This window comes from Leptinotarsa decemlineata, unplaced genomic scaffold (assembly GCF_025532065.1).
Source record: "Leptinotarsa decemlineata unplaced genomic scaffold, Ldec_3_MD MMD2_tig00026294_RagTag_RagTag, whole genome shotgun sequence".
NCBI lineage: Eukaryota > Metazoa > Arthropoda > Insecta > Coleoptera > Chrysomelidae > Leptinotarsa > Leptinotarsa decemlineata.
In genome coordinates this window covers 6,469,643-6,491,198 of record NW_027412674.1, presented here as the reverse complement: position 1 = coordinate 6,491,198, position 21,556 = coordinate 6,469,643, and the positions used below count along the sequence as shown (strand labels likewise).

The 21,556-nt window shown below is 36.9% G+C and overlaps 1 protein-coding gene across 2 annotated transcripts in view; it reads right to left on the bottom strand.

Moving 5' to 3' along the window:
- LOC111517234 (glutamate receptor ionotropic, kainate 2) overlaps positions 1–21,556 on the bottom strand; it is a 66,744-nt gene that overhangs the window by 8,466 nt on the left and 36,722 nt on the right. Inside the window, exons 10-14 of one of the 2 annotated variants that reach the window (XM_074180224.1) lie at positions 17,106–17,244; positions 16,909–17,046; positions 9,242–9,675; positions 9,075–9,193; positions 3,480–3,632 (exon numbers count right to left, since the gene is read on the bottom strand). In XM_074180224.1, coding sequence (XP_074036325.1) covers positions 3,480–3,632; positions 9,075–9,193; positions 9,242–9,675; positions 16,909–17,046; positions 17,106–17,244 — 983 coding nt within the window. Of the gene's footprint in view, positions 1–3,479; positions 3,633–9,074; positions 9,194–9,241; positions 9,676–16,908; positions 17,047–17,105; positions 17,245–21,556 lie in introns of those variants that run through there. The other variant, XR_012466813.1, reaches the window with a different exon arrangement.

Here is a 21,556-nt window from a genome sequence, read left to right as displayed (position 1 = left end):
CATGCCTTCTAAATAGTCTAGTGGATCCATTTGCGCTTGTATATTTGAGGTTAATTTTTCAGCTATAGTGCAGAAGAAGTTATTGAGTATGTTTGGGTATATTATTGGTTGTTAGGGAAGTTTTGCAGCTTTACCTCTTAAGTTATTTATAATGGACCAGTTTTCCCGAGTTTTATTTTTTGCCTTGTCAATTTTATTCCGATAGAACTTTTCTTTGGCAGCTTTAATGATAGATCTGTAAATACGCTTATATTTGGTTATATATGATGAGAACAGTTCATCGGACATGTATTTATTGATATATTGCAATGATCGCAGATTCATCGCTGAGACTCTGATACCAGAGGTTATTCAAGGCTTACTTTTATTTTTTGCTTTAATCTTCTGTACTCCAAAACAACATTGGAAAATACGTTTTAGTTTTTCATGGAACACATTTATAGGTTCGAGAGTGTTGTAGTCGTCTCTCCAATTTATTGACCTTGATTTTTCTCTGAATATGTCGAAGTTTTTTTTACTGTAGATTCTACCATACCTCTCTTCTGGATTCCTGGCCATACTGGCCAGGAATCCAGAAGAGAGGTACCGGTACCGTCAAGAGAAACATTCGAGCGTGTCGATCGCAGCTTGAGGGAGACAGGTATGTAATAATTGATAATTAATTTGAGCACGTTGTTTTATTTCGATATTATTGTAGGTACAGTTTTGCCAAAACGAGGTGGTGAGGGCGCTCCTAGGACTGTACGTACCGTTGTATTGGAGGAAAATATTTTGGAAGCCGTCGCTGATGATCCTTCAATGAGCATCAGAAATCTATCAGAACAGTTCCATACATCCAAGTCCACTATTCATAGAATAATTAGGGAACAACTGCTCCACCCATTTCACATCCAGAAGGTACATGCCATGACACCTCAAGATTTTCCAGCACGACTGGAATATGCCAATTGGTTCATAGATAGGCAAAGAGAGGATATGACTTTTATTAATCGAGTTTTATTCATTGATGAAGCAGGTTTCAGTAGAGATGGAGTTATCAACTCTCATAATCTCCATATATGGGCCGAAGAAAATCCCCATGGGATATTGCAAACCAAACACCAACGGAAATTCAACGTGAATGTTTGGGCTGGTATCATAGGAAACCATCTTATAGGACCATTCGTTCTACAGGACCGATTGAATGGAGAACGTTATTTGGAGTTCATTCAGAACGATTTTAATGGACTTTTGGAACATGTTCCATTGCAAACCCGAAGAGATATGTGGTTTATGCATGATGGCGCTCCTCCTCATTTTAGTTTGATTGTGCGTGACCATCTGAACCATATTTTCCACAATAGATGGATTGGTAGAGGTGGGCCATATTCATGGCCATCGCGGTCTCCGGATTTAAATCCATTGGATTTCTTTCTGTGGGGGGCATCTAAAAAGCCTTGTTTACGCTAAACCTATTCACACAAGAGATGCATTGTTGAATAGAATAACATTACATTGTGAAGCCATACGAAACGACCCTGGAATGCTATTTCAAGTACAGAGAGGGTGTCTTCGCAGACTAAGAAAATGTATAGAGAGAGAAGGTGGTCATATCGAGCAGTTTCTGTAGCGGATTTTTCATTTCTGTTTGCTCTTGAGGCTCTTGAGTTTCGTTAGTTAAACGTGTTTGCATTATAAAAATTCGTTATGAACATTTTACCTATCATTTCCATTTTCCTTAAAAACTAATATTTTCGAATAATGGTAGACATCTCAGGATAAATGTTGTTGAATTTACGTTATCATTATTATTTCTGCTTTGATAATTATTCATTTCAAATAATGGTGGACGAGCGGGTTTGATGTCGTCGAGTGAAACTACATTTTTATCAAGACTCGTTGCTCCGATCGACTTTCCACACGAGTACTTCTATTCATAAAATTGTCCAAGTAACCTTAATTTGTTGAAAAATATTGAAAAATATCTGTCATTCCAAAGTTTTGGGGTGTGGACCATCGGGGGTAGTCCGTTCCTGACTTTGTAGCAAAACAACTGACTCCTGCATGAAAGCTCATCGAAGGAATTCATTTGTTTAGTCAATTACCAAAATTTGGATGATTTTGAATATTCACTTGAAAAGTTATCAAAGAAAAACATTTTTCATTTTGTAACTTCGAGGGCCCGTTACTTGGTAACGAAGGATTTTAGGAAGAAAAGTTATATGAAGTACTGGTAATATTTTGACCCCATCTATACATTCCCGAGAGGGAAAGAGGAAGTCCAGGGACACCCTGTATATGGGGCTCATATTTGATGAAGTTACTTAACCGGGTATAAGGTATCCTCCTGTATATCAATCTACTACACTTTAGTAAATCCCGAAATCCCTGCTTGGGCTCCCCTATTATTAGAGTAACCCGAGAAATATTCGAAAATATTCATTATTGTTTTTGTATTCATCATAAGTCAACTCTTGTTGAGTTTGTTTCAAAATAAATATTGTAAAATATTGCAAAACTACATTTTAATTTCAAATCTGTAGTATTGGTAAGTACAAATGTACAAACATACCAAAATATCAACTAGATTCAAAAACTATTATATAATAATAGACCGCGAGTCCATGCTAAATTTTTCCCTAATGAAAGTATAATTTGTTGGAGTTGGAGAAGTAAAAGCCAAAAAGTTTTTTTCCCAAGAACTAATTTCTCTTGGAAAATAAACCTTTCAATCAAATATTTCTATTCAAATATTGTTGAATATAACTGGAGTTTTTTAAAATAGTTTTAATCTTCCTCTTTGAAGATGATCACTTGGTGATCGAAACACGTGTCGAGGTGTTGAAAATAACGATTTGGTGTTGGAAAAAACTCCAGTAATATGCATTACTACACCAAAGGTTCCAAACAGTGCATCATTTTTATTGTTGTTAATTCTTGCCCCGATGGATGTTACAACAAACCCCAAGCCCAGGGTGAGTTGTAATACGGGGAATTAAAAAAAAAGCAAATAGTGAAGGTATTACCTGAAATTTTGTCATTTTTTCGGTTTCAATTAATAGAGGAAGAATTGATGTTTCAATTACAGTTTAATTTTTAGTAATTTAAGCAAAATATTTCAAAATTTAGCGGTTATTGTGAAAATTGTTACAACAACCCCCTCGCTTCCCTACAGGAATTTATAATCTTTGCATATAGAGGTCACTTCACCAATTTTTTTTCCATTTTTCTGTTCCGCTTTTTTGTTAGGCATATGTTAAGGAAAGATCCAAGTCGTAATTAGTAGTTGAATATGGAAAAGAATTTTTGACAAATTCGCCTACCCCCGAATATTGTTTTCGCTATTCTAAGATTTTCACATGCCCCCTACAACTGAAGACATGAAGCTGAAACTCATTTTCAACTCCAATACTTTAGAAATTATTTTCCAGAGGTATCAAATGACCTCCTATAAGTTCAGCATGGGCTTGCGGTCTGCAATAAAAACGAATAATTCTTACGTGTTCCTCCACTGAGACGTTCCTCACATTCCATAAAAACTCTATTGACGATATAAAACATGCCAAAGCTAATCCAATATATAACACTAAGAAAACACCACCAACATTTGCCAAGGCCAACTTGCCTGAGTCTTCATCTTCACCGGCATCCATCTGAAATAGAAAATGCAATATTGACACTCAATAATGTTTTCACTAGTAATAAATACCACTAGAGGTCAAATTATTTCCGGAAATTTTTTCGAGCTCATGAATATTTCGAAAATATTTTCTAAAAATATTCAGGAGCGACAAAAAATTTCCGGATATTAATTTGTCCTCACGTGGTATTCGGTAAGAAGAATCCACACCGAATTGTGGTGGAAAATCATATATTTTTTTAAATTTATTTTTCCATTCTCAACAATGCGAATTATTTTCTTCATCAAGTCACCAGCGAAACATGAAATGTGTGGTCGACTTGATTGTTGAGTTGCCATGGTAATTTCTACTCATTGTAGTTGCATGGGAATACCATTACAATATTGAAAATAGTATATTCTTCAATTTACATAAATTTTGTGTAACAAGTGGTAGAATTTTTTTTTTAATTTTTACTAATGTGGGTTATGCGCACTTTAATAGTGGTATGGAATTCATAATCAGCGTCAGCAAGCTGGAGGCTGTGATCATTGTATTTTGACAGAGTAAAACCAACAGAATTCTTTGTTTGGAAAATAAATCGATTTGAAAATCATACACCCCACAGGGCACCGTACTTGGACCGATACTTTTTAATATTTATATAAATGAGCTCCTTAGCCTAAATACTGTTGGTTCTATAATATCGTTCGCTAATGATACTGTCATAATATATGAGGACGAAAACTGGTTGAATGTGAAAGATGCGACAGAAAAAACAGATAATAGAGTGGTTTAAAGAGAACTTGCTTACAGTAAATCTCAGTAAAACGAATGTAATTTGTTTTACACCATATGAGAAGTACTTACCACCATATGATTCAATAAAAATTAATAACCAAGATGTCAAACTAGTACTGTCAGTAAAGTATCTAGGTGTTTTTATATATTCTGTATTGAGATGGGATATACACATCGAAAAGTTGAAAAAAAACTCCGAAGACTACCTAATGTTCAAGTTTCATAAATTACGAAAACTACTTTCTGTTATACAGCTCAGGATCCTCTATTATGCACTAGTGCAATCTTTGCTGCAATATGGAATACTTGGTTGGGGTGGAGCAAACAAAACAATTGTCAAACCCTTGAAAATGTGCAAAAACGAATCTTGAAACTAGTATATTACAAATCATTTCGATTTTTTTCTGGTTCATTATATATATATAGAGTTACAAATTCTTGACATCAGACAGTTGTTTTCCAAAACGGCAATATTTTTTATCCTTCAGGGTAAACAGTAAACAGAAGTAAATCAAGCCATCCATTCAATACAAGGGCCGATGATATTAGCCGATCTTGCCATACCCAGGGCAAATAAAGCAGTAGGTCAGAAATGTTTTACATATTTAGGACCAAAATTGTACAACATAATGCCAAATTCTCTTAAAGCGATCCATAACAAATACAGTTTGAAGAGGGAACTCAAAAAATGGATACTTTCAGAAAATAGACATATTTTTCCTGAACTGATTGATACTCTTAAATGATTCGTCCCATTTTTTACTATGAAATTTTTTCCCCTTTGCTATAGTTAATGTATAATGTCTATGTTTTTCCAAGTAGATTGGAAATTGAGGAACAATTACAATAGTTATTTGTTTTTCTTTTCTGTGTGGGTGTTTGTTATTATTAGGAATATTTCTACTTCTTAAAGATTTCGAAAAATTATACTGGAATATGAGCAGTGTGTATCTTTTTAGGTAGTATTCATTATTCATTGTTTAAGTATACCCATGGACAGGGTCTTCAAGAGCCTATACGGAAAAATATATTTCTAAAATATTTGTTTACAATGTAATACTTTCCATATTCTATAATCATGTAAAAAATTTTTTTTATAAATAAATATTATTATTATTGTTATTTTTTTATCCACCGTAGTGTGCGCTGGTCAGGCCCTATCCCCCGAAGTCCCGATACATTCGGGAGGGCGCGCCAGCATTATCAACCAATGACCACTCCCCACACCGTGGGGTAAGTGATCATTGGATCCGAGAATCGTGTGCCCTGAGCAAGCGCAGTGAGCCCAGAATGACAGCCTTCTGCATCTGTGCAGCCAAGATTTCTGCCTTAGTGCAGCAAGCCGGTATGATTTTAAGATTCAAGAGTAGAGAGGACATCATTCCACCAAGGACTCCAATAATCAGAACAACCATCTTGACAGAGTGATCTGGATAGAGTCTGCAGAGTTCGAAGAGAAAATCTCGATATTTTATCCGTTTTTCCTCCTCTTTTCTGACGATATTCGTCTCGCCAGGAGCTGAAAACTCCACGACAAATATCGTTTTGCTCTGGTGGTCGAGAAGGACTACATCAGGCTTATTAGGTTGTATGAGCTTGAGGGTGGGGAACGGATAGTTCCAATAAATTCGGCACTTCTCGTTCCCCACTACGGATTCAATATCCCTCGGAGCGTAGGGCAACACCGGTGTCTCGTCAATACCATGAGAGTGCCGTAGATGGTAATATACCACTCTTAGGGCCGCGTTATGTCGATGGATATAGGCCGAGACCGCATATGCTGGACATGCTGATAGCAAATGCATTAGGGTCTCGGGCGCATCGTGGCAGGCCCTGCACCTTGTGTCAGGAACCTCTATACCCATCACGCGACTGCGGTAGACTAAGGTGTCGAAGACACCATCCTGGCAAGCCATGATGAACCCCTCAGTTTCCGACTTCAGCCCACTCGACCTAAGGAAAGCGAAGGTCAGGCGCTTTGATGAGCCAAGGTCTCCAATGTTATTGAAGAAGACCCCATGCATTGGCTTATCCCTGTGTTTCCGCAGAAATAAGGTGATCTCTGCGGCTTTTATCTGAGCTTTTTGCTGAACAGGTTCCAACTCGGTGACAGAGTTGTGGTCACCTCGTTCATTGTCGAAAACTATACCGAGTTCATCAGCTGCTCGGGCAGCTGCTCTAAAGAGAAATGCTCCGATTCCTGCTCTCTCATGGTCACGCACCATGCAGAGAAGGAGATCCGAATTCCTGACGACTTCACAGGCTGTATCCAGCACCATTCTGTCATGTAGACACTCCAAACTCAAAAGTCCACAGCCTTCCTATTGTCGGGGGAAGTACAACCGTGGAACGGACGATTTGGGATGCAAACTCCTATAGAGATGCATAATTTTTCGGGTCTTTACGTCGAGTTGATACAGCTCCTCCTGAGTCCACTTCACTACTCCAAATGAGTAGAGTAAGATTGGAACGGCAAGCATATTTGTTGCAATAACTTTGTTCTTCCCCGACAGTTCCGATGACCATATCTGTCGAAGTTTGTGCTGATACTTGCCGCGAAGAGAGTTTTTCACTGCTGTTACCTCTTGCGAATAGCATTTTACAAGTGTTGCCCATGACGAATAATTTCAAGAACGAGGTTTAAATGATGAACGAGAACGAGAATGTTTCCTACCTATTCACCAAACTCAAACACCTGTTCAGTTTCGTAAGAATGAATCATCTTTCCCTCCAACCGATTTTCTGGAGGCTTTGAAGTCTACTAGATACTCTTCAGGAAAACAAGAGGATTGTTCCGAATTGTTGGGGTTCGTGTGCAAAACAATAGCAGAATCGATACTCCTGACCGCTCTGGATTGAATAATTCCATACAGTCTATCTCGTCTTGTGTTTGTAAATAAATGCTGGAAAACTCCTTACTTGTTTACTTTGTAGTAAATGTTCAAGAGGTAGCAAAAACGTATGTGAATTTCTGGAACTTCAACTAGCGTTTCCTAATATGACTAATAACCAGTTCGTGCAAGGCTTATTGTTAAATAATCTGAAAATGGAACTTTCAACAGGTGATGATCGACTGCATTGCCAAACCAACTGTTATAAGAAAACAAGTATAGCTGAGGCACCAGTCAATCTAATAATAACCCCGATAATCTCCAAACATGACTCAACCTCTGACGGAAGCAGAACTCTTACGAAGGTTTGAAATAGATGAACACTTCAATCTAGCAGACCACTATTATAATCTTCATGCAGTCATTGTTCACTGTGGTTCTGGCATTAAATCTGGTCATTATTATAGCAGGGGAGTCCACGATGCAAAATGGGGATTTATTCGAGCGTGATAGAGTCCTATTAGGTTGCAAAGCTTAGATGATAAGAAGAAAAAAATGTTAGTTAGTGCGGCACCCCGGTATGATTTTAAGATTCGAGAGTAGAGAGGGTATCACACCACCAAGGACTCCAATAATCCGAACAACCATCTTGACAGAGTGGACTGGATAGAGTCTGCGGAGTTCGAAGAAAAAATCTGGGCCTGGAGCAGCAAAATTCTTAGAACCCACAAGGGCTCTTCGAACGTCATTCGGGGTTGTCGAGATGCGCAGTTCATTGAGCTCAGGTTGCGCTTCATTGAGCTCAAGCTCTCCGTTGAAAGCTTCGAACTGCGCTAGGGCTGGAGTGTCTAAGTTGAGTGGCTGCGGGTATTCATATTTATCCTTCCAGAAGGATTCCACCTGATCCGCGGCAGGCGAATTATCCACAAACCCAAGGTTTTTTGCGATACTTCCCGCTTGCCTCACTAGTGACTTCTTAGCAGCCATTAGCATTCGTATCCTATCAAGGCAGTGCTGTTTGATGGTCAGCAGCACGCCTTGACTCAAAGTCTGATGGTTTCATCGTAGTTTGGCGGCTATTCGCCGCACTGCGGGCGTGAAAGACCTGTTGGTCGCCCTGTAATCTATCACACATTGGATACGAGACGCGTGTTGTCTCGCCGACATGATCTTAGCCTCAATCTTGTGTACACGTCATTCGATCTTCCGAATCGCATGGCCGGGATTTCGTCCTTATGATTAGGAAAGCGATTGGACAACGCTATGCACGGCGGTGTTGATTTGTCAGATGTCAGCCTCTTCTGTTAGAACACTATGAACCTCCGCATCCAAACGAGCCAGCTTTAGGGGCATGTGGAGCGCCCTGCGTGTTCCGATTGATAACATTGGTGGCATGATGCGAGTCTCCTCTCTAGCCGTGCCAACGGGTGGTAAAACTATCACTTACCACTTCGTTAGCAGGATGGAAAGGAGCTATGTAGGATACGTAATCCCTAAGATTTTGGGCAAAAAAGGCGGCATGCTACAGATGTGTTTCAAACCACAGAGCATGCATTCTCGCCATGTACCCACTTTGCGCAGGCTCACTACTCTCGTAGCAATGCATAAGGCTATCTCTTAGCTCATGCGTCCACTCAAAGCGTTGCCATCGGTAGGCAAATCATCGTTTTGGGACCCACCACCTATCCTCTGTCACCTCCGAGCGGGCCCCTTTTTCGATTACCAGGAACCAAGATTTGAGTCTACTGAGTGGTTAGCCCTGTGGACTCACAGCCGGTACCGAAGGCCAAGGATGTTAGTGAGCATCCCTGCATATTTATTATCATTATTATTAACTACTCACTGAATCACAGGATGGTTCTTTTCTCATTTTTTTCCACCATTTTTGTTTGAGTTCTGCGAGTGCTCCCGATTCCTGCATGGTCAACACTGCCATATTGATAGCACCCCTGTAAGGAGAATCTTATATGAGAGATATAAATCATAATTCTTCTGAAAACAATTGCTTACTCATTGGCATTGCTATGCCGTAACTTTTAGAATCCAACCAATCCCCAATTTGTTTCAAGTGACAGTTAGTTTCAATCTCATACTCAATTTGTGTGGACTCCATCAAAAAAGCGTACAGGGAATTTTTTGTGGTGTTAACTCTAACAACGCCACGTTGGTTAGTGTCTTCAAAAACACTGGGCCTGAATTGTTGCATATTCAACCACATCCTTTGGTAAGTGGAGAAATTTGAGTTGCGGAAAAAAGACTCAGTGGATCCTCCTGTTAAAAGGCCATATTTTATTTTAGTTTGCTTAGAGAGAGCTTCAGCTCCATCGATTGGTGGTTCTGAATTGGCCTTGGTCAAAAAAGCTGCAAGATTAGCTGTGTAAGAACTAGTCATGATGAGCGAGAAAAACCACCACATCGCTACTGCTATTCTTGACGATATTCCTCTGAAACAGTAATTAATCATTAGCTATATGAAGTGAGTAAGTAGTAAGTAAGTCATACTTTATTTCCTTTATGACAAAATAATTTGTATAGGATTAGTCAGGGTCCTAAATATAAAGTAATACCTAGCTTCAATTTGATTCTACAACATTCATATCACAAAAGAGGAACATACCTACATCTAGAAAGTCTGAAATCGGTGTAAAAGATGTTCTACAGAACGAAAAACTTGATTCGATAAAAATTCTGTCAATGCTAATTTGTATAATTTCAGTTCAGGAATAGATTTCATAGTCAATGGTGATTTATTGAAAATCCTTTGGCCAATTATAATTGGCTATAATTATAGATGGAGGACATTTTTTTTGAAAAAGATACATGTTGATCATCATGTTGTTTTGTATTGACTGAATGCATCAGTTTAAAAATGTATCATATATACAGACATATATACAGACTTCAAAAATAAACAGAAATGGCAGAGTTGAGGTTTTGAATTTTAAAGTAATTCTTACAACTGGTTGTACTCGATACACTAGCAATATAAAGAATTATTTTTTTTTTGGAGATGAATACATCATTGAATATTGATGACATTGCTCATTGACAAGGGAGATTCTGCATGAGCAAAGTTCAGTATAGTCAACTGGTCATGAGCAAAAACTAATTTGAAATTACGAAGCATCTAAATCACAGAATCCATATTTAAAACGACTGCCTCACAATGTCACTCATCGCCATATAGACACATAAAGTTCACATATGATACCTTGTCAATTTAATAATTGCCAATTTTAATGTCTATATCTACCTGTTTTTGTTTATTATGAAAATGTACTGCATGTGTTTTTTCTTCGTTGAGATTTCCTGCAGAACCACAGATTGTTTTTCTAGAGCTGCATTTTCTTTGTTAGAGATCAGAATAGAAGTGTCATCTGCATACATTTTGAAGTGTACTGATGAACTTATAGATGTTATGTTCATATATATATATATATATATATATATATATATATATATATATATATATATATATATATATATTTTACAATGTAGGTTTTCACGGATGGTAGAATATGATGTGTTGTTTTTCCGGGTGTTCATCCGTTGTGTACTATTCGATAGTCGACGTTTCGCCATCATCTCAGATGGCATTATCAAGACGAGTCACTGCTTCGCTTCGAGAGGTGTAACTCGAATGATGGCGAAACGTCGACTATCGAATAGTACACAACGGATGAACACCCGGAAAAACAACACATCATATATATATATTTATATATATATATATATATATATATATATATATAGAAAAATGAAACAGACCTCAAAACAGATCCTTGTGGGACACCCATAGTGATAGAGATATAATCAGATTCAGTGATATTTACCGATTTTTTCATAATATTTGAAACATTTTGATAAATATTATTCAATCCACTTCAAGGACTGACTTGGACCAATTGCTGTTAGCTTACATAATAATGTGTGATTGACTCAGTCGAATACCCGGCTGAGATCGCAAAAGATCCCAAATTTTATTCTCGAGGGTGGGAGTACACTGTAACTGATGAAGAATATTTAACTTCGATATTAGATCTCAATTGGAAATCTAACCCCCGCGTGGAACACCCTGGTGGGGAAAAATAGAGGGAGCGGCTTATTGAAATAATCAAACAATTCCTACGAAAACAACCAGGGAAGGCTTCTTCAACATATGAAGAGTTGTATAGTATATTATGTCACTGTGAATCTGTAATAAATTCGCGATCTCTCACATATATGTCAGACAACAATCAACACCATCTAGGTTAGGTTAGGTTAGGTCTAAAGTAAGTGGGTATATTCGACCCTCCACTGCAACCCGCAAGGGTTTATTGTGGCTCACACCTATTCACACTCGACTAAATAAACTCAACTTATTAACGAAGCCGATTAGTTTGTATGGTGAATGGTCTTTCAGATCAAATGGCAAGAGTAAGGCTCTGCCGAACTCTAAAAACCTCGTAAAAACATCGTAGTTCATCGCTACTGTAGTCTAACAACTGTTTGGTATCAAGCTTCGAAGAGTAAATAAACACCTTGGAGTGAGCCACTCCTGGAAGATTCTGCCAGACGTCTTCTTGCCATCCAGGTGTTCAATCTTTGTTTGGCAAAGCCTAATGCGATGCCAATGGCTTCTGCTTCTATGAAGCTGCTTGCAGCAACCTCTTTTGCAAGGGAGTCAGCAGCCTCATTGCCTTCCAGGCCAGTATAGCCAGGAATCCAGATCAGAGACAATATGTTAAGTCTTCTTCTTGAGGAGAGTCGTTTTTGGCAATTTGCTTCCAATTTTGACGTTGCTCGGTAGGAGCCAAGAGCTTCCATACCGCTTGAGACCGAGACATGTGTCAATAAAAATATTCTCGCAATTCAGTAGCGTAAATTTCCGCTTGATATATAGTCGCATAGGTTCCTAGGTTGATATCTCTGTCCTGGATCTGCGACTGAAAACACCTGCACCGGAACCAGAAGGTGTTTTGATCCATCTGTGAACCAACTATCTGCTCTCAATATTTCCTTCTCCCGGAGGATCCATCTATGTTTCTGCACGATATTAAGGAATCTGAAACACCCTGTTTGGATGAAGTGGATAGTTCATCAATGAGACGTCATCTGAGGTATATTCAGAAGATGCTATTGAACCTACGAAAGAGATTTCGAAATGAATACCTGAGTCAATTGATTTTACGCATGCTGAAGCATTACTCTAGAGAAATCAGGAAAGGATAGATCGTCATTATCAAAAAAGAGAATTTGAGAAGACTTGATTGGGCTTTGGGTAGGGGGCAAGAATTTATTTCCGGTTAAAAGGGGAAAGTCAAGACTTCAACCGGTACTTTGATGAAACCCATTAAAAATTATACCCCCTTGAAATCGAAATATACGACCATTTCGTCTTTGAATCTGATATAATTGAGAACCTGAAGGAGAAATTAATATATCTATATATTCATAGAGGAAATCCAAAAAAGTCTTAAGTCTATGGAGCCAGAATACGAAAAACTGGAAGAAGGCGAGAATTTTCCTGTGGCTACTGGTAGTAGATCCCTGATTATGACACGATGTAAAAGAAAGGTGACACCTCCTGGAAGATTTGGATTTTAGCATTTTCCAGTTCAGTTAGTTGTGTCACTTTGTACCCAAGAACCCTTGATACCTATCAATACACCGGGTACGTGTACTTGTGTGTTACAAAATCATTCTGACACAGATATGATTTTTTTTCGTTTATTTTCCTCATTGGCAATTTACATTGTATAGGAATAGTCAGTCTCAGTGTAGATCACGAACAAACACAATATCTCAAAAGAAGTAAACTAACAGTAACAACACAACTAAAACTTAATAACAATAATAGCACACAACAATGTGTGAACCCTATATCTGTCTGTTTTAAAAAAAAATCTGTTTAAAATCTGTTTTTCCGTTAACCAGCTGTCGCACCCCTACGAACGACAACCCTCAGAAGTCGAAACTTGTGCGAGCCAAGGATTAACGAAGTCTGACCTTTTAACGTGTGATTTCCAACACGGGTTGGACGATAACAAGTGAAGATCGATCGTTCAGACTAGGGATTGAACCACCGACCAACACGGCAGTCAATTCGAGTGAGTGAACAAAGCACCCACGCCGAACCGCTTGGCTACCGACCGATATACAGGGTGTTTCGAATTCGATCGTCAACATTGAGATCTCGGAAACTATGAGAGATACGAAGATGGTTAAATTGGGGCAAAGTTGTGCGTTTACCTGACTAACAATATGCCGTTGTAAAATAAGTTCTAAAATTGCGAGTATATCCAGAGATATTCGGAAAAAACAGAAATTTCAGGAAATGACTTTTATATTTTTGTGGCTTTATTTTTTTCGAAGCATTCGAAAATGAATTGCACTTCCACATTGCCACTTTTTCCCTGCTATATAATGGTCATTTCAGATTGGCTATCCGACGTTTCGTCTTCCAACAACCATCATCAACTTTATTTTTTCTTATAGCCGCTACATTGGATTTTTTCTGTTTTGAATAGAACCAGATTATTCCTTTTCAATGATGTATCATAAGTTATAAATTGGAGATTTTGAAAAAAAATAATTCTTAACATTAAAGGTTTTGACTTTTATTTTTCTAAATATCATTTTCAATTTGTTACACTCAATGACATTTTGTTATTGTACAAGTCATTGAATGTTTTGCGAAAAATGGCTTTCACGAATGAAGAAAATAGAGATATGATACAAATTTATTACAAATACGATAGAAACAGTGTTAGGACATCGGAAATGTATTCAAACTTGTATCCCGAAAGACGACAACGGTTTTCGTCTTCCAGGAAACTAAAGAAAATTTGATAAATGAGGTATATATGAGGTAAGTTAGACATTGTGTCCTTTTCAATAAAAATTTATAATTTGCAGATCAAAATGAACCCGAGGAAATGTACACGTCAAATTTCCACCGAAATGAATATAATTTGTCATACAAGTGCTTGAAATCTCAAAAAAAGCGGATTGAAATGTTACAAAATACACATATCTCAAAAATTGCATCCAGGTTATCTTGAAAAGTGATTAGAATTTTGAATTTGGCTAATAAGAAGACCTGATTTTTCTGTTTTCCTGGAAAATGTAATTTGGACAGATGAAAGCACTTTTACGAATTGTGGGATATTCAACCGAAATAACGAACACATTTGGAGCATAAACAACCACAGGCAGTTCCGAGAAATCAGACCTCATCAGACCTCAAAGATACAATTTTTGAATATTTGAAAAAGGATGAATTCATGAAAGATATCAATATTAGTATTTCTAGTATGAAGGGTGCTTTAATCAAATCGTTTGCAGAAGTCATCAAGGAGTTGTGGTCAGAAGATTCATTTGATAAAGTATTAAATACAACCTCCTTAAAAAATCAGATTCAAAGTTTCGCTCCTCGATTCATGGGTAATTCCCATCAAGACGCCCAGGAGTTTCTCCGTTATCTTTTAGAAGGATTACATGAAGAGGTTAATATAATTAATGAGAAACCTAAACCAATCTTAACGGAGATTGACGAAAAATTGAGCGACAGCGGAAATGCACAAGAGTCATGGCTCACATATTTGAGGATGCATAACTCTAAGATTGTAGATAATTTCGTTGGCCAATTGAAATCCACGATGAAATGCACACACTGTGGATACTCTTCAGTAACATTTGATGCTTTCTGGTATTTGTCTCTCTCCATACCACAAAGAACCGACCAATTGAGTTTGTGGCAATGCTTAGATTCTTTTACAAGAGAAGAAACTTTGGATGGAATTGAAAAACCGAAGTGTTCGAAATGCAAGGAAAGGAGAAGATGCACAAAGTCTCTATCAATCCACAAGTTTTCCTATATTTTAGTAATATAGGAAAGTAGTGGCAAATTGAATGATATCATCGAATTTCCTCTAGAAGGATTGGATATGGACAATTTTGCAGCAGAAAATGAGGCTATTTGTTATAATCTATATGCACTTTTAAATCACAGTGGGACTACTAACAGAGGACATTATACAGCATACTGCAGACACCCGTATACTGGCGCGTGGCACAAATACAACGATTCACACATGTCACCAATTTCACCAAAGTCGCTTGTGAGTAGAGAAGCATACGTCCTATTTTATGTAAAGGATGGAACAAAATCGCACTTTTAAGATAACCGAGGGAAAGTTTCTTTGTGCAATTATTATTTATTTTTTGTTAATTTCTTACATAGTGAAATACTAGTTTTATAATTCAATTTTAAAATGTAGTATTATAATATATTAAATTGTAGATTTTGGGTCCTCATTTATTTGACGGAATTCTCACTGGAGAAACCTATCACCAGTTTTCAATGTCGATTTTCGAAGACTAGTTGGATGATCTACCTTTGGCTAACTATAACAACATCTCTTTGTAAAATGATGGTGCTCCACCGCACACTACCAGTAGAGTATTCAATTCCCTGACTAAAAGTTTTGGTAATAATTGGATAGGGAATAATGGGCCAGTGAGGTGGCCAACAAGATCTCCAGACTTAATTGTTATGGATACATTCTTATGGGGTACACTGAAAAATAGAGATTTTGGTCAGAGGAAATATTAAAATATTGAGGACCATCAACGCAGCATTGTTAGAGAGTTCGGAAGATTAAGGAGGAGAGAAATTAATCGTGAAGTGAATAATATTCGAAGAAGGGCACAGTTGTGTTATCATGAACAAGGCCAGCATTTTAGCATTTGCTGTGATTTACTTTTGTCTTTACATTTCAGTAAATTATTGTTATTTGTTCAGAGTTCTATTTTTATTGAAAAGGACACAATGCCTAATTTACCTCATACACAACCCATTTATCAAATTTTGATTGTTGATTCTGTCTCCGTATTTTTTCATTGGCTTTTCAAATGAACCAAATTCGGTAAGATTTTGATCCAATAACTTGAACATAGTTCAATGTGATTGTCATCTTCGGGATACAAGTTCAAATACATTTCCGATGTCCTAACACTGTTTCTATCGTATTTGCAATAAATTTGTATCATATCTCTATTCTCGTCATTCGTGAAAGCCATTATACGCCAAAAATTCAATAACTTGTACAGTAACAAAATATCATTGAATGTAACAAATTGAAAGTCAAATTTAGAAACAGCAATTTGTTGGTGTTATCGATTGGCATATCAGGAGTATAACGAACCCTAGAGATCACATCTCTTGGAGCATTTTCAAAAAATAAATTGAACACTTCTAATGAATTTTCGATCAATCATCCTTCATCCATTAATGTTATATTATTCGCCTCACCATTATTATTCGTGAAGTCTTCAACAAGTTTTCAGGGATTACCTATTTCTTTCAAGTAATTTTCCATAATATGTTCTCAACAGGGAGACCATGTTATGAGGAGAGTCTGATCAGCTGAATATTCATTTTCTTCCGAAACATGAACTTTTCCCAATTACCAGAAATGCGATACTCTTCTTGACGCGTGTTCCACCAATCAAGGAGATCAAAAAAACTTGACGTGCGTCCATGAGAGTATTGCATTGTATTGATTGGGAAAAGTGGGGGGGAGGGATTTTTAGCCATTTTTTCTCTGTAAACAAGTGAGGCAAGTTTTTTCTGATACAAATTTTGAAAAAATACAGTTTATAAGTTCAATGATTACCACAACTTTCATTACTTTGGTAGAATGTCACAGCCTTGTGTCATAATAGACCCTAGTGTGAGCCACAGACAATTTTTTATATCCCAGATATTTTCCAGCTCCTCAGGATCATCTTCGCATGGATGCGGATTCTCCCAATCACCTGGAGTCATCCTGAAAACATTGAGAAACGAATGAAGCAAAAAATTTCCACAACTGAGCAGAAATGTTACCTAGATATGAAATAGAGCACGATGGATATAACGAGAAATAATGTTGCGGTGTAGATCCAAACATCACCAGAAAACGGGTCCAAAAAGGCAAACATGTTAATATCTTTCTTATCTGGTTTTTTGTAAAGAATACTAATTCCTGAAAGATTCAAAATTCAAAATGACAGCTACACAAAATAAAAAATAATTCGGAACTTATCCAAAATTTTGTTCAACATCGATAATAACTCATATGACTTGATGTAACTAATGACTTTCAATAAGTCTGAAATCGGAATGAATGTAGTCACAAAGTCTGAAATCAGAATGAATATATTCACAAAAAAGTAGTAAAAAAAGCGTAGGATGCTTCAAAATGTATAACACTTCCAGCATACAAATCATGGAATTATAAAACAACAACAAAAATTAATTGGCGCTCCGGGGCGACTTCATTGATTCCAGTGGCGCAGTTATTTTTTCAGCTACAGGAAAACCCGGAAAAACCTGCAGCACCACATCATCTGAAAATCTTGATCTGCCAATGTCTCTCATAAAACAAAATGTAAAGTGTCTCCAGAGGCTCTAATAAATTCAATACATCGCCAAAACACTTAGCGACATGACTATCGTCAAACCTTAACCAGTCTGTTTCGTCTTTGACCAAGGCGAGATTATGACTAGATTCAACGCCATAGTGAACAATGACTGCATTAAGATTAAAATAGCGGTCTGCTTTATTGAAATGTTCATCTATTTCGTGCTTCCGTCAGAGGTTGAGTCATGTTTGAAGATCATCAGTGTTATTATTAGATTGGCTGATGCCTCAGCTATCACCTGTTAAAATTTCCATTTCCAGATGATTCAACAATAAGCTTTGCACGGACTGTTCATTAGTCATATTAGGAAACGCTAGTTGAAGTTCCAGAAATTCATATACGTTTCTGCCAGAAATTCACATGAATTTTCGCTACCTCTTGAACATTTACTACAAAGTAAACATATGAGGATTTTTCCAGCAAAAGCTTTACAAACACGAGACGAAATGAACTGTATGGAATCATTCAATACAGAGTGGTCAGGAGTATTGATTCTGCTATTGTTTTGCTTACGAAGAGTATTCAACAAGAACCCCATGAATTCGGAACAATCCTCTTGTTGTCCTAACGAGTATCTAGTAGATTTCAAAGACTCCAGGAAATCGGTTGGAGGGAAAGATAACACATTCTTACGAAACTGCCCATGAACAGGTGTTTGAGTTTAGTGAATAGATAGGAAACATTCTCGTTCTCGTTCATCATTAAAACCTTGTGCTTGAAATTCTTCATCATGAACAACACTTGTAAAATGCCATTCGCGTAGCTAAATGCTAAATTACCTAAAACAATCTTCTTCTCAAGATTTTCAGGACAACTCTCTACTGATTCGTAAGGAAGAACATGTTTCACAGAATCTGCATAAGAACCATTTCTCAAGCTGCAATCGATCCTTCCAAGTGATGAAAGGTTTCGTAGAGGGATCGATTCGGCTCTTGCTTCATGAAGCTCTTCCACTGAAAAGGAACCAGAACCACGAGAACTGTAACTCATATTTGGGGGCAAGAATGACCTAAGTTCATTGAACGCACTGAAAAAGAAGAAGGTGGCGAATTAACCTTGATAAGAGACTGATGAATATCCACATATCTTGGCTTGTTTCGAAGAAATTATGTGAAGGAGGAATGGTTCCAACGACCAAAGCAGTATTACCACGTTGAATAGTAATTATTTCTATCCAAAAGAGGTAGTACGGTGATCTTTCGTTGCTTGGCCTATTCTCCTCCCGAATTCATGAACGAATAACAGAGACTCCGGGCGATAAACACCAAAAGATAGTTGTTACCAAGATTTTGGTATTTTTTTCGTTTCAATTTTTTTCCAGATAATGCTGCGGTTCCAGCAGACTTCATTGGTTATATCAAGCCACAGGATTTATTGTCAATGTTGAACGGATTACTTTTTATTTTTCAGTTTGTGTTGCTATTAAAGCCTGTTTTTTTTTGGTTTTCCAAACTATTATTCATTTTATACTTTTTAGTTTGGCCTGTTATTTCAAGGCCATTGGTTTCAACATAAAATATATACGCATGCGCAGGCAGTGTGGTTATTATTATTATTATCATTATTACATATAAATGAAGGCTGAGGACAGAGTCCTATATAAGCATAAAAACTTAAGAGATCAACAAGTTAATACAATGCATGCAAAAAGAAAATAAAAATAATTACTATATTTTTGGTAAAGAAAGTTTTTGGCTTTCTACTACTCCATCTTGGTACAAAAAAAGGATGAGGAAATCTTCCAAAGGAAGGAAGGAAGTAATCAATTTAAAAATAAGTAACTCTATACATGGATGTGTAGATCATGCAAAGAAGTAACTTTCAGACACTTCTTTGTATGATCTACACATCCATGTATAGAGTAACTTATTTTCAAATAATTGATAACTTCCTTCCTTTCTTTGGAAAATTCCCTCATCCTTTTTTTGTATCAAGATGGAGTAGTAGAAAGCCAAAAACTTTCTTTCCCAAAAATTAATCACTCCTAAAAATATAACCCCTTCAATTCAATTATTATATGTATAGAAACATTTCTACTTTGTTTTTAAACTATTCACTGAGTCAGAATTCACAACATCATTGAATGAGCGAATTCCTCCTTTTTTAAGTTGAGTGTGTGACCACTTAACCGCGAATTATTGTTGAAAACAAAAAGATCTTTCTGATTAGCATAATTATACTCAGCTATACGGAAAGATACGATAAGGTCTCCACGGAGTCGACGTTAGTCAAAAGCTGTCAGTTGTGCCATCCTCAGTCTTTCGACATAGGTTGGAAGTACTTCACCAAAAATCATAAGTGTGGCTTGACGCTGAACATATCCAACAAGTTCTTATCGCGCACCAGAACAGGATATCACACCGAACCTGCATACTCCATAACTGGACTTTTGGAATTAATTACTTTCCTCAGTTAAAGAAAATGAAATGTTTCTTTTGACTTTTATTCACAAAATTTTATCATTTTTTTTTCAATACAATAGCAATTATATAAAACTAGATAGAATAAAATTATAAATCAACTAAACTGAATGATGTTCTCATATTCATTCCTCAACACCTCGCCTGAATAAGAAGTCCATCATTCAATCCTAATAGACTTCGGAGCTCTAAAACATATCTCTTGTAAACCCTTTCGTCAGTATATCTGCTTCTTGCCTGTTCGATTCCACATATTTCAGCTCTATTTCTCTGCTTATTACTTTTTCTTTGATGAATTGATATTTGATATCAATATGTTTGGACCGTTTTGTATCGGGGTTCTTGGAAAGCTGTATACATCCCTGATTGTCCTCAAATATTTGTATGGGACTACAAAAATCTATTATCATGTCAGTTATCACATTTTTCAACCCAATTCCTTCATAAGCAGCGGTGCAAACAGCAACGTACTCAGCTTCAGTACTTGAAAGTGAAACATACAGTTTTTTCTTTGTTGTCCAAGAAATCAGGTTTCCAAATGATTTGAATAAATAACCAGAAGTTGTTTTCCTATCGATGTCATTTTCCCAATCAGAATCAGCAGAATCAATAATTACTTGGGTCTTTTATCGTCGCTTGTAACAAAGTTTCAATTCAGAAGTTCCGCGCAGATATCTCAAAAATCTCTTGGGGTGTTTCCAGTGGTCTTCTCCTGCACAATCTTGAAAACGACTCAAATAATTTACTTCCAAACTTCATTTTTACTTTTAAGCACATATACAATTGTGAAATGAGTATAATCATCAATAAACGTAATGAAATAGTTGTCTCCATCCCAGGTTGGAGGAGTGATTGGACTGACTTACGTGACCCATTCGGCGATGCCACAAGTCTTCTTCATAGTTATACGTCATGTGAGCTATATAACTTTGTTTCAAACGGAAACTTATTTCATGAAGATGATCACTTCTACCACCTTTCACAATTAAACCAGCTTCGGTGTATACTTTCGCTTCTCCATGTTCAAAAACAATTTTGAATCCCATCATATCCAGTCGCCTTATAGATAACAAATTTACTCTCAAATCAGGAACAAAGACCACATTTTATTGTTATGTCTGAATTTCCTTGTTTCACTTCGACTTGACCAATTTTTGTTGCTGATGATCGACCTGATTTCGCGACTGCAATCGAAATTGGTTTCTCTAGTACCTTCGCAACGGACAAGAATCTGTCACTGTTAATCAGATGATTTGTTGCTCCTGAGTCAATGAAAAATGATAATAATTTCTTCTCGTCATTTTATTTATCTCTTCTGATGTAAGGAAATCAATATTTGCCACGGTTCCCTTTGTAGACTTCATTTTCTTCGCTCATTTGCTCCGCTTTACGAGAGTAAACACTTTTATAATTTTTATTATGATTTTTTAAGTGACCCTTATATTTGCATTTT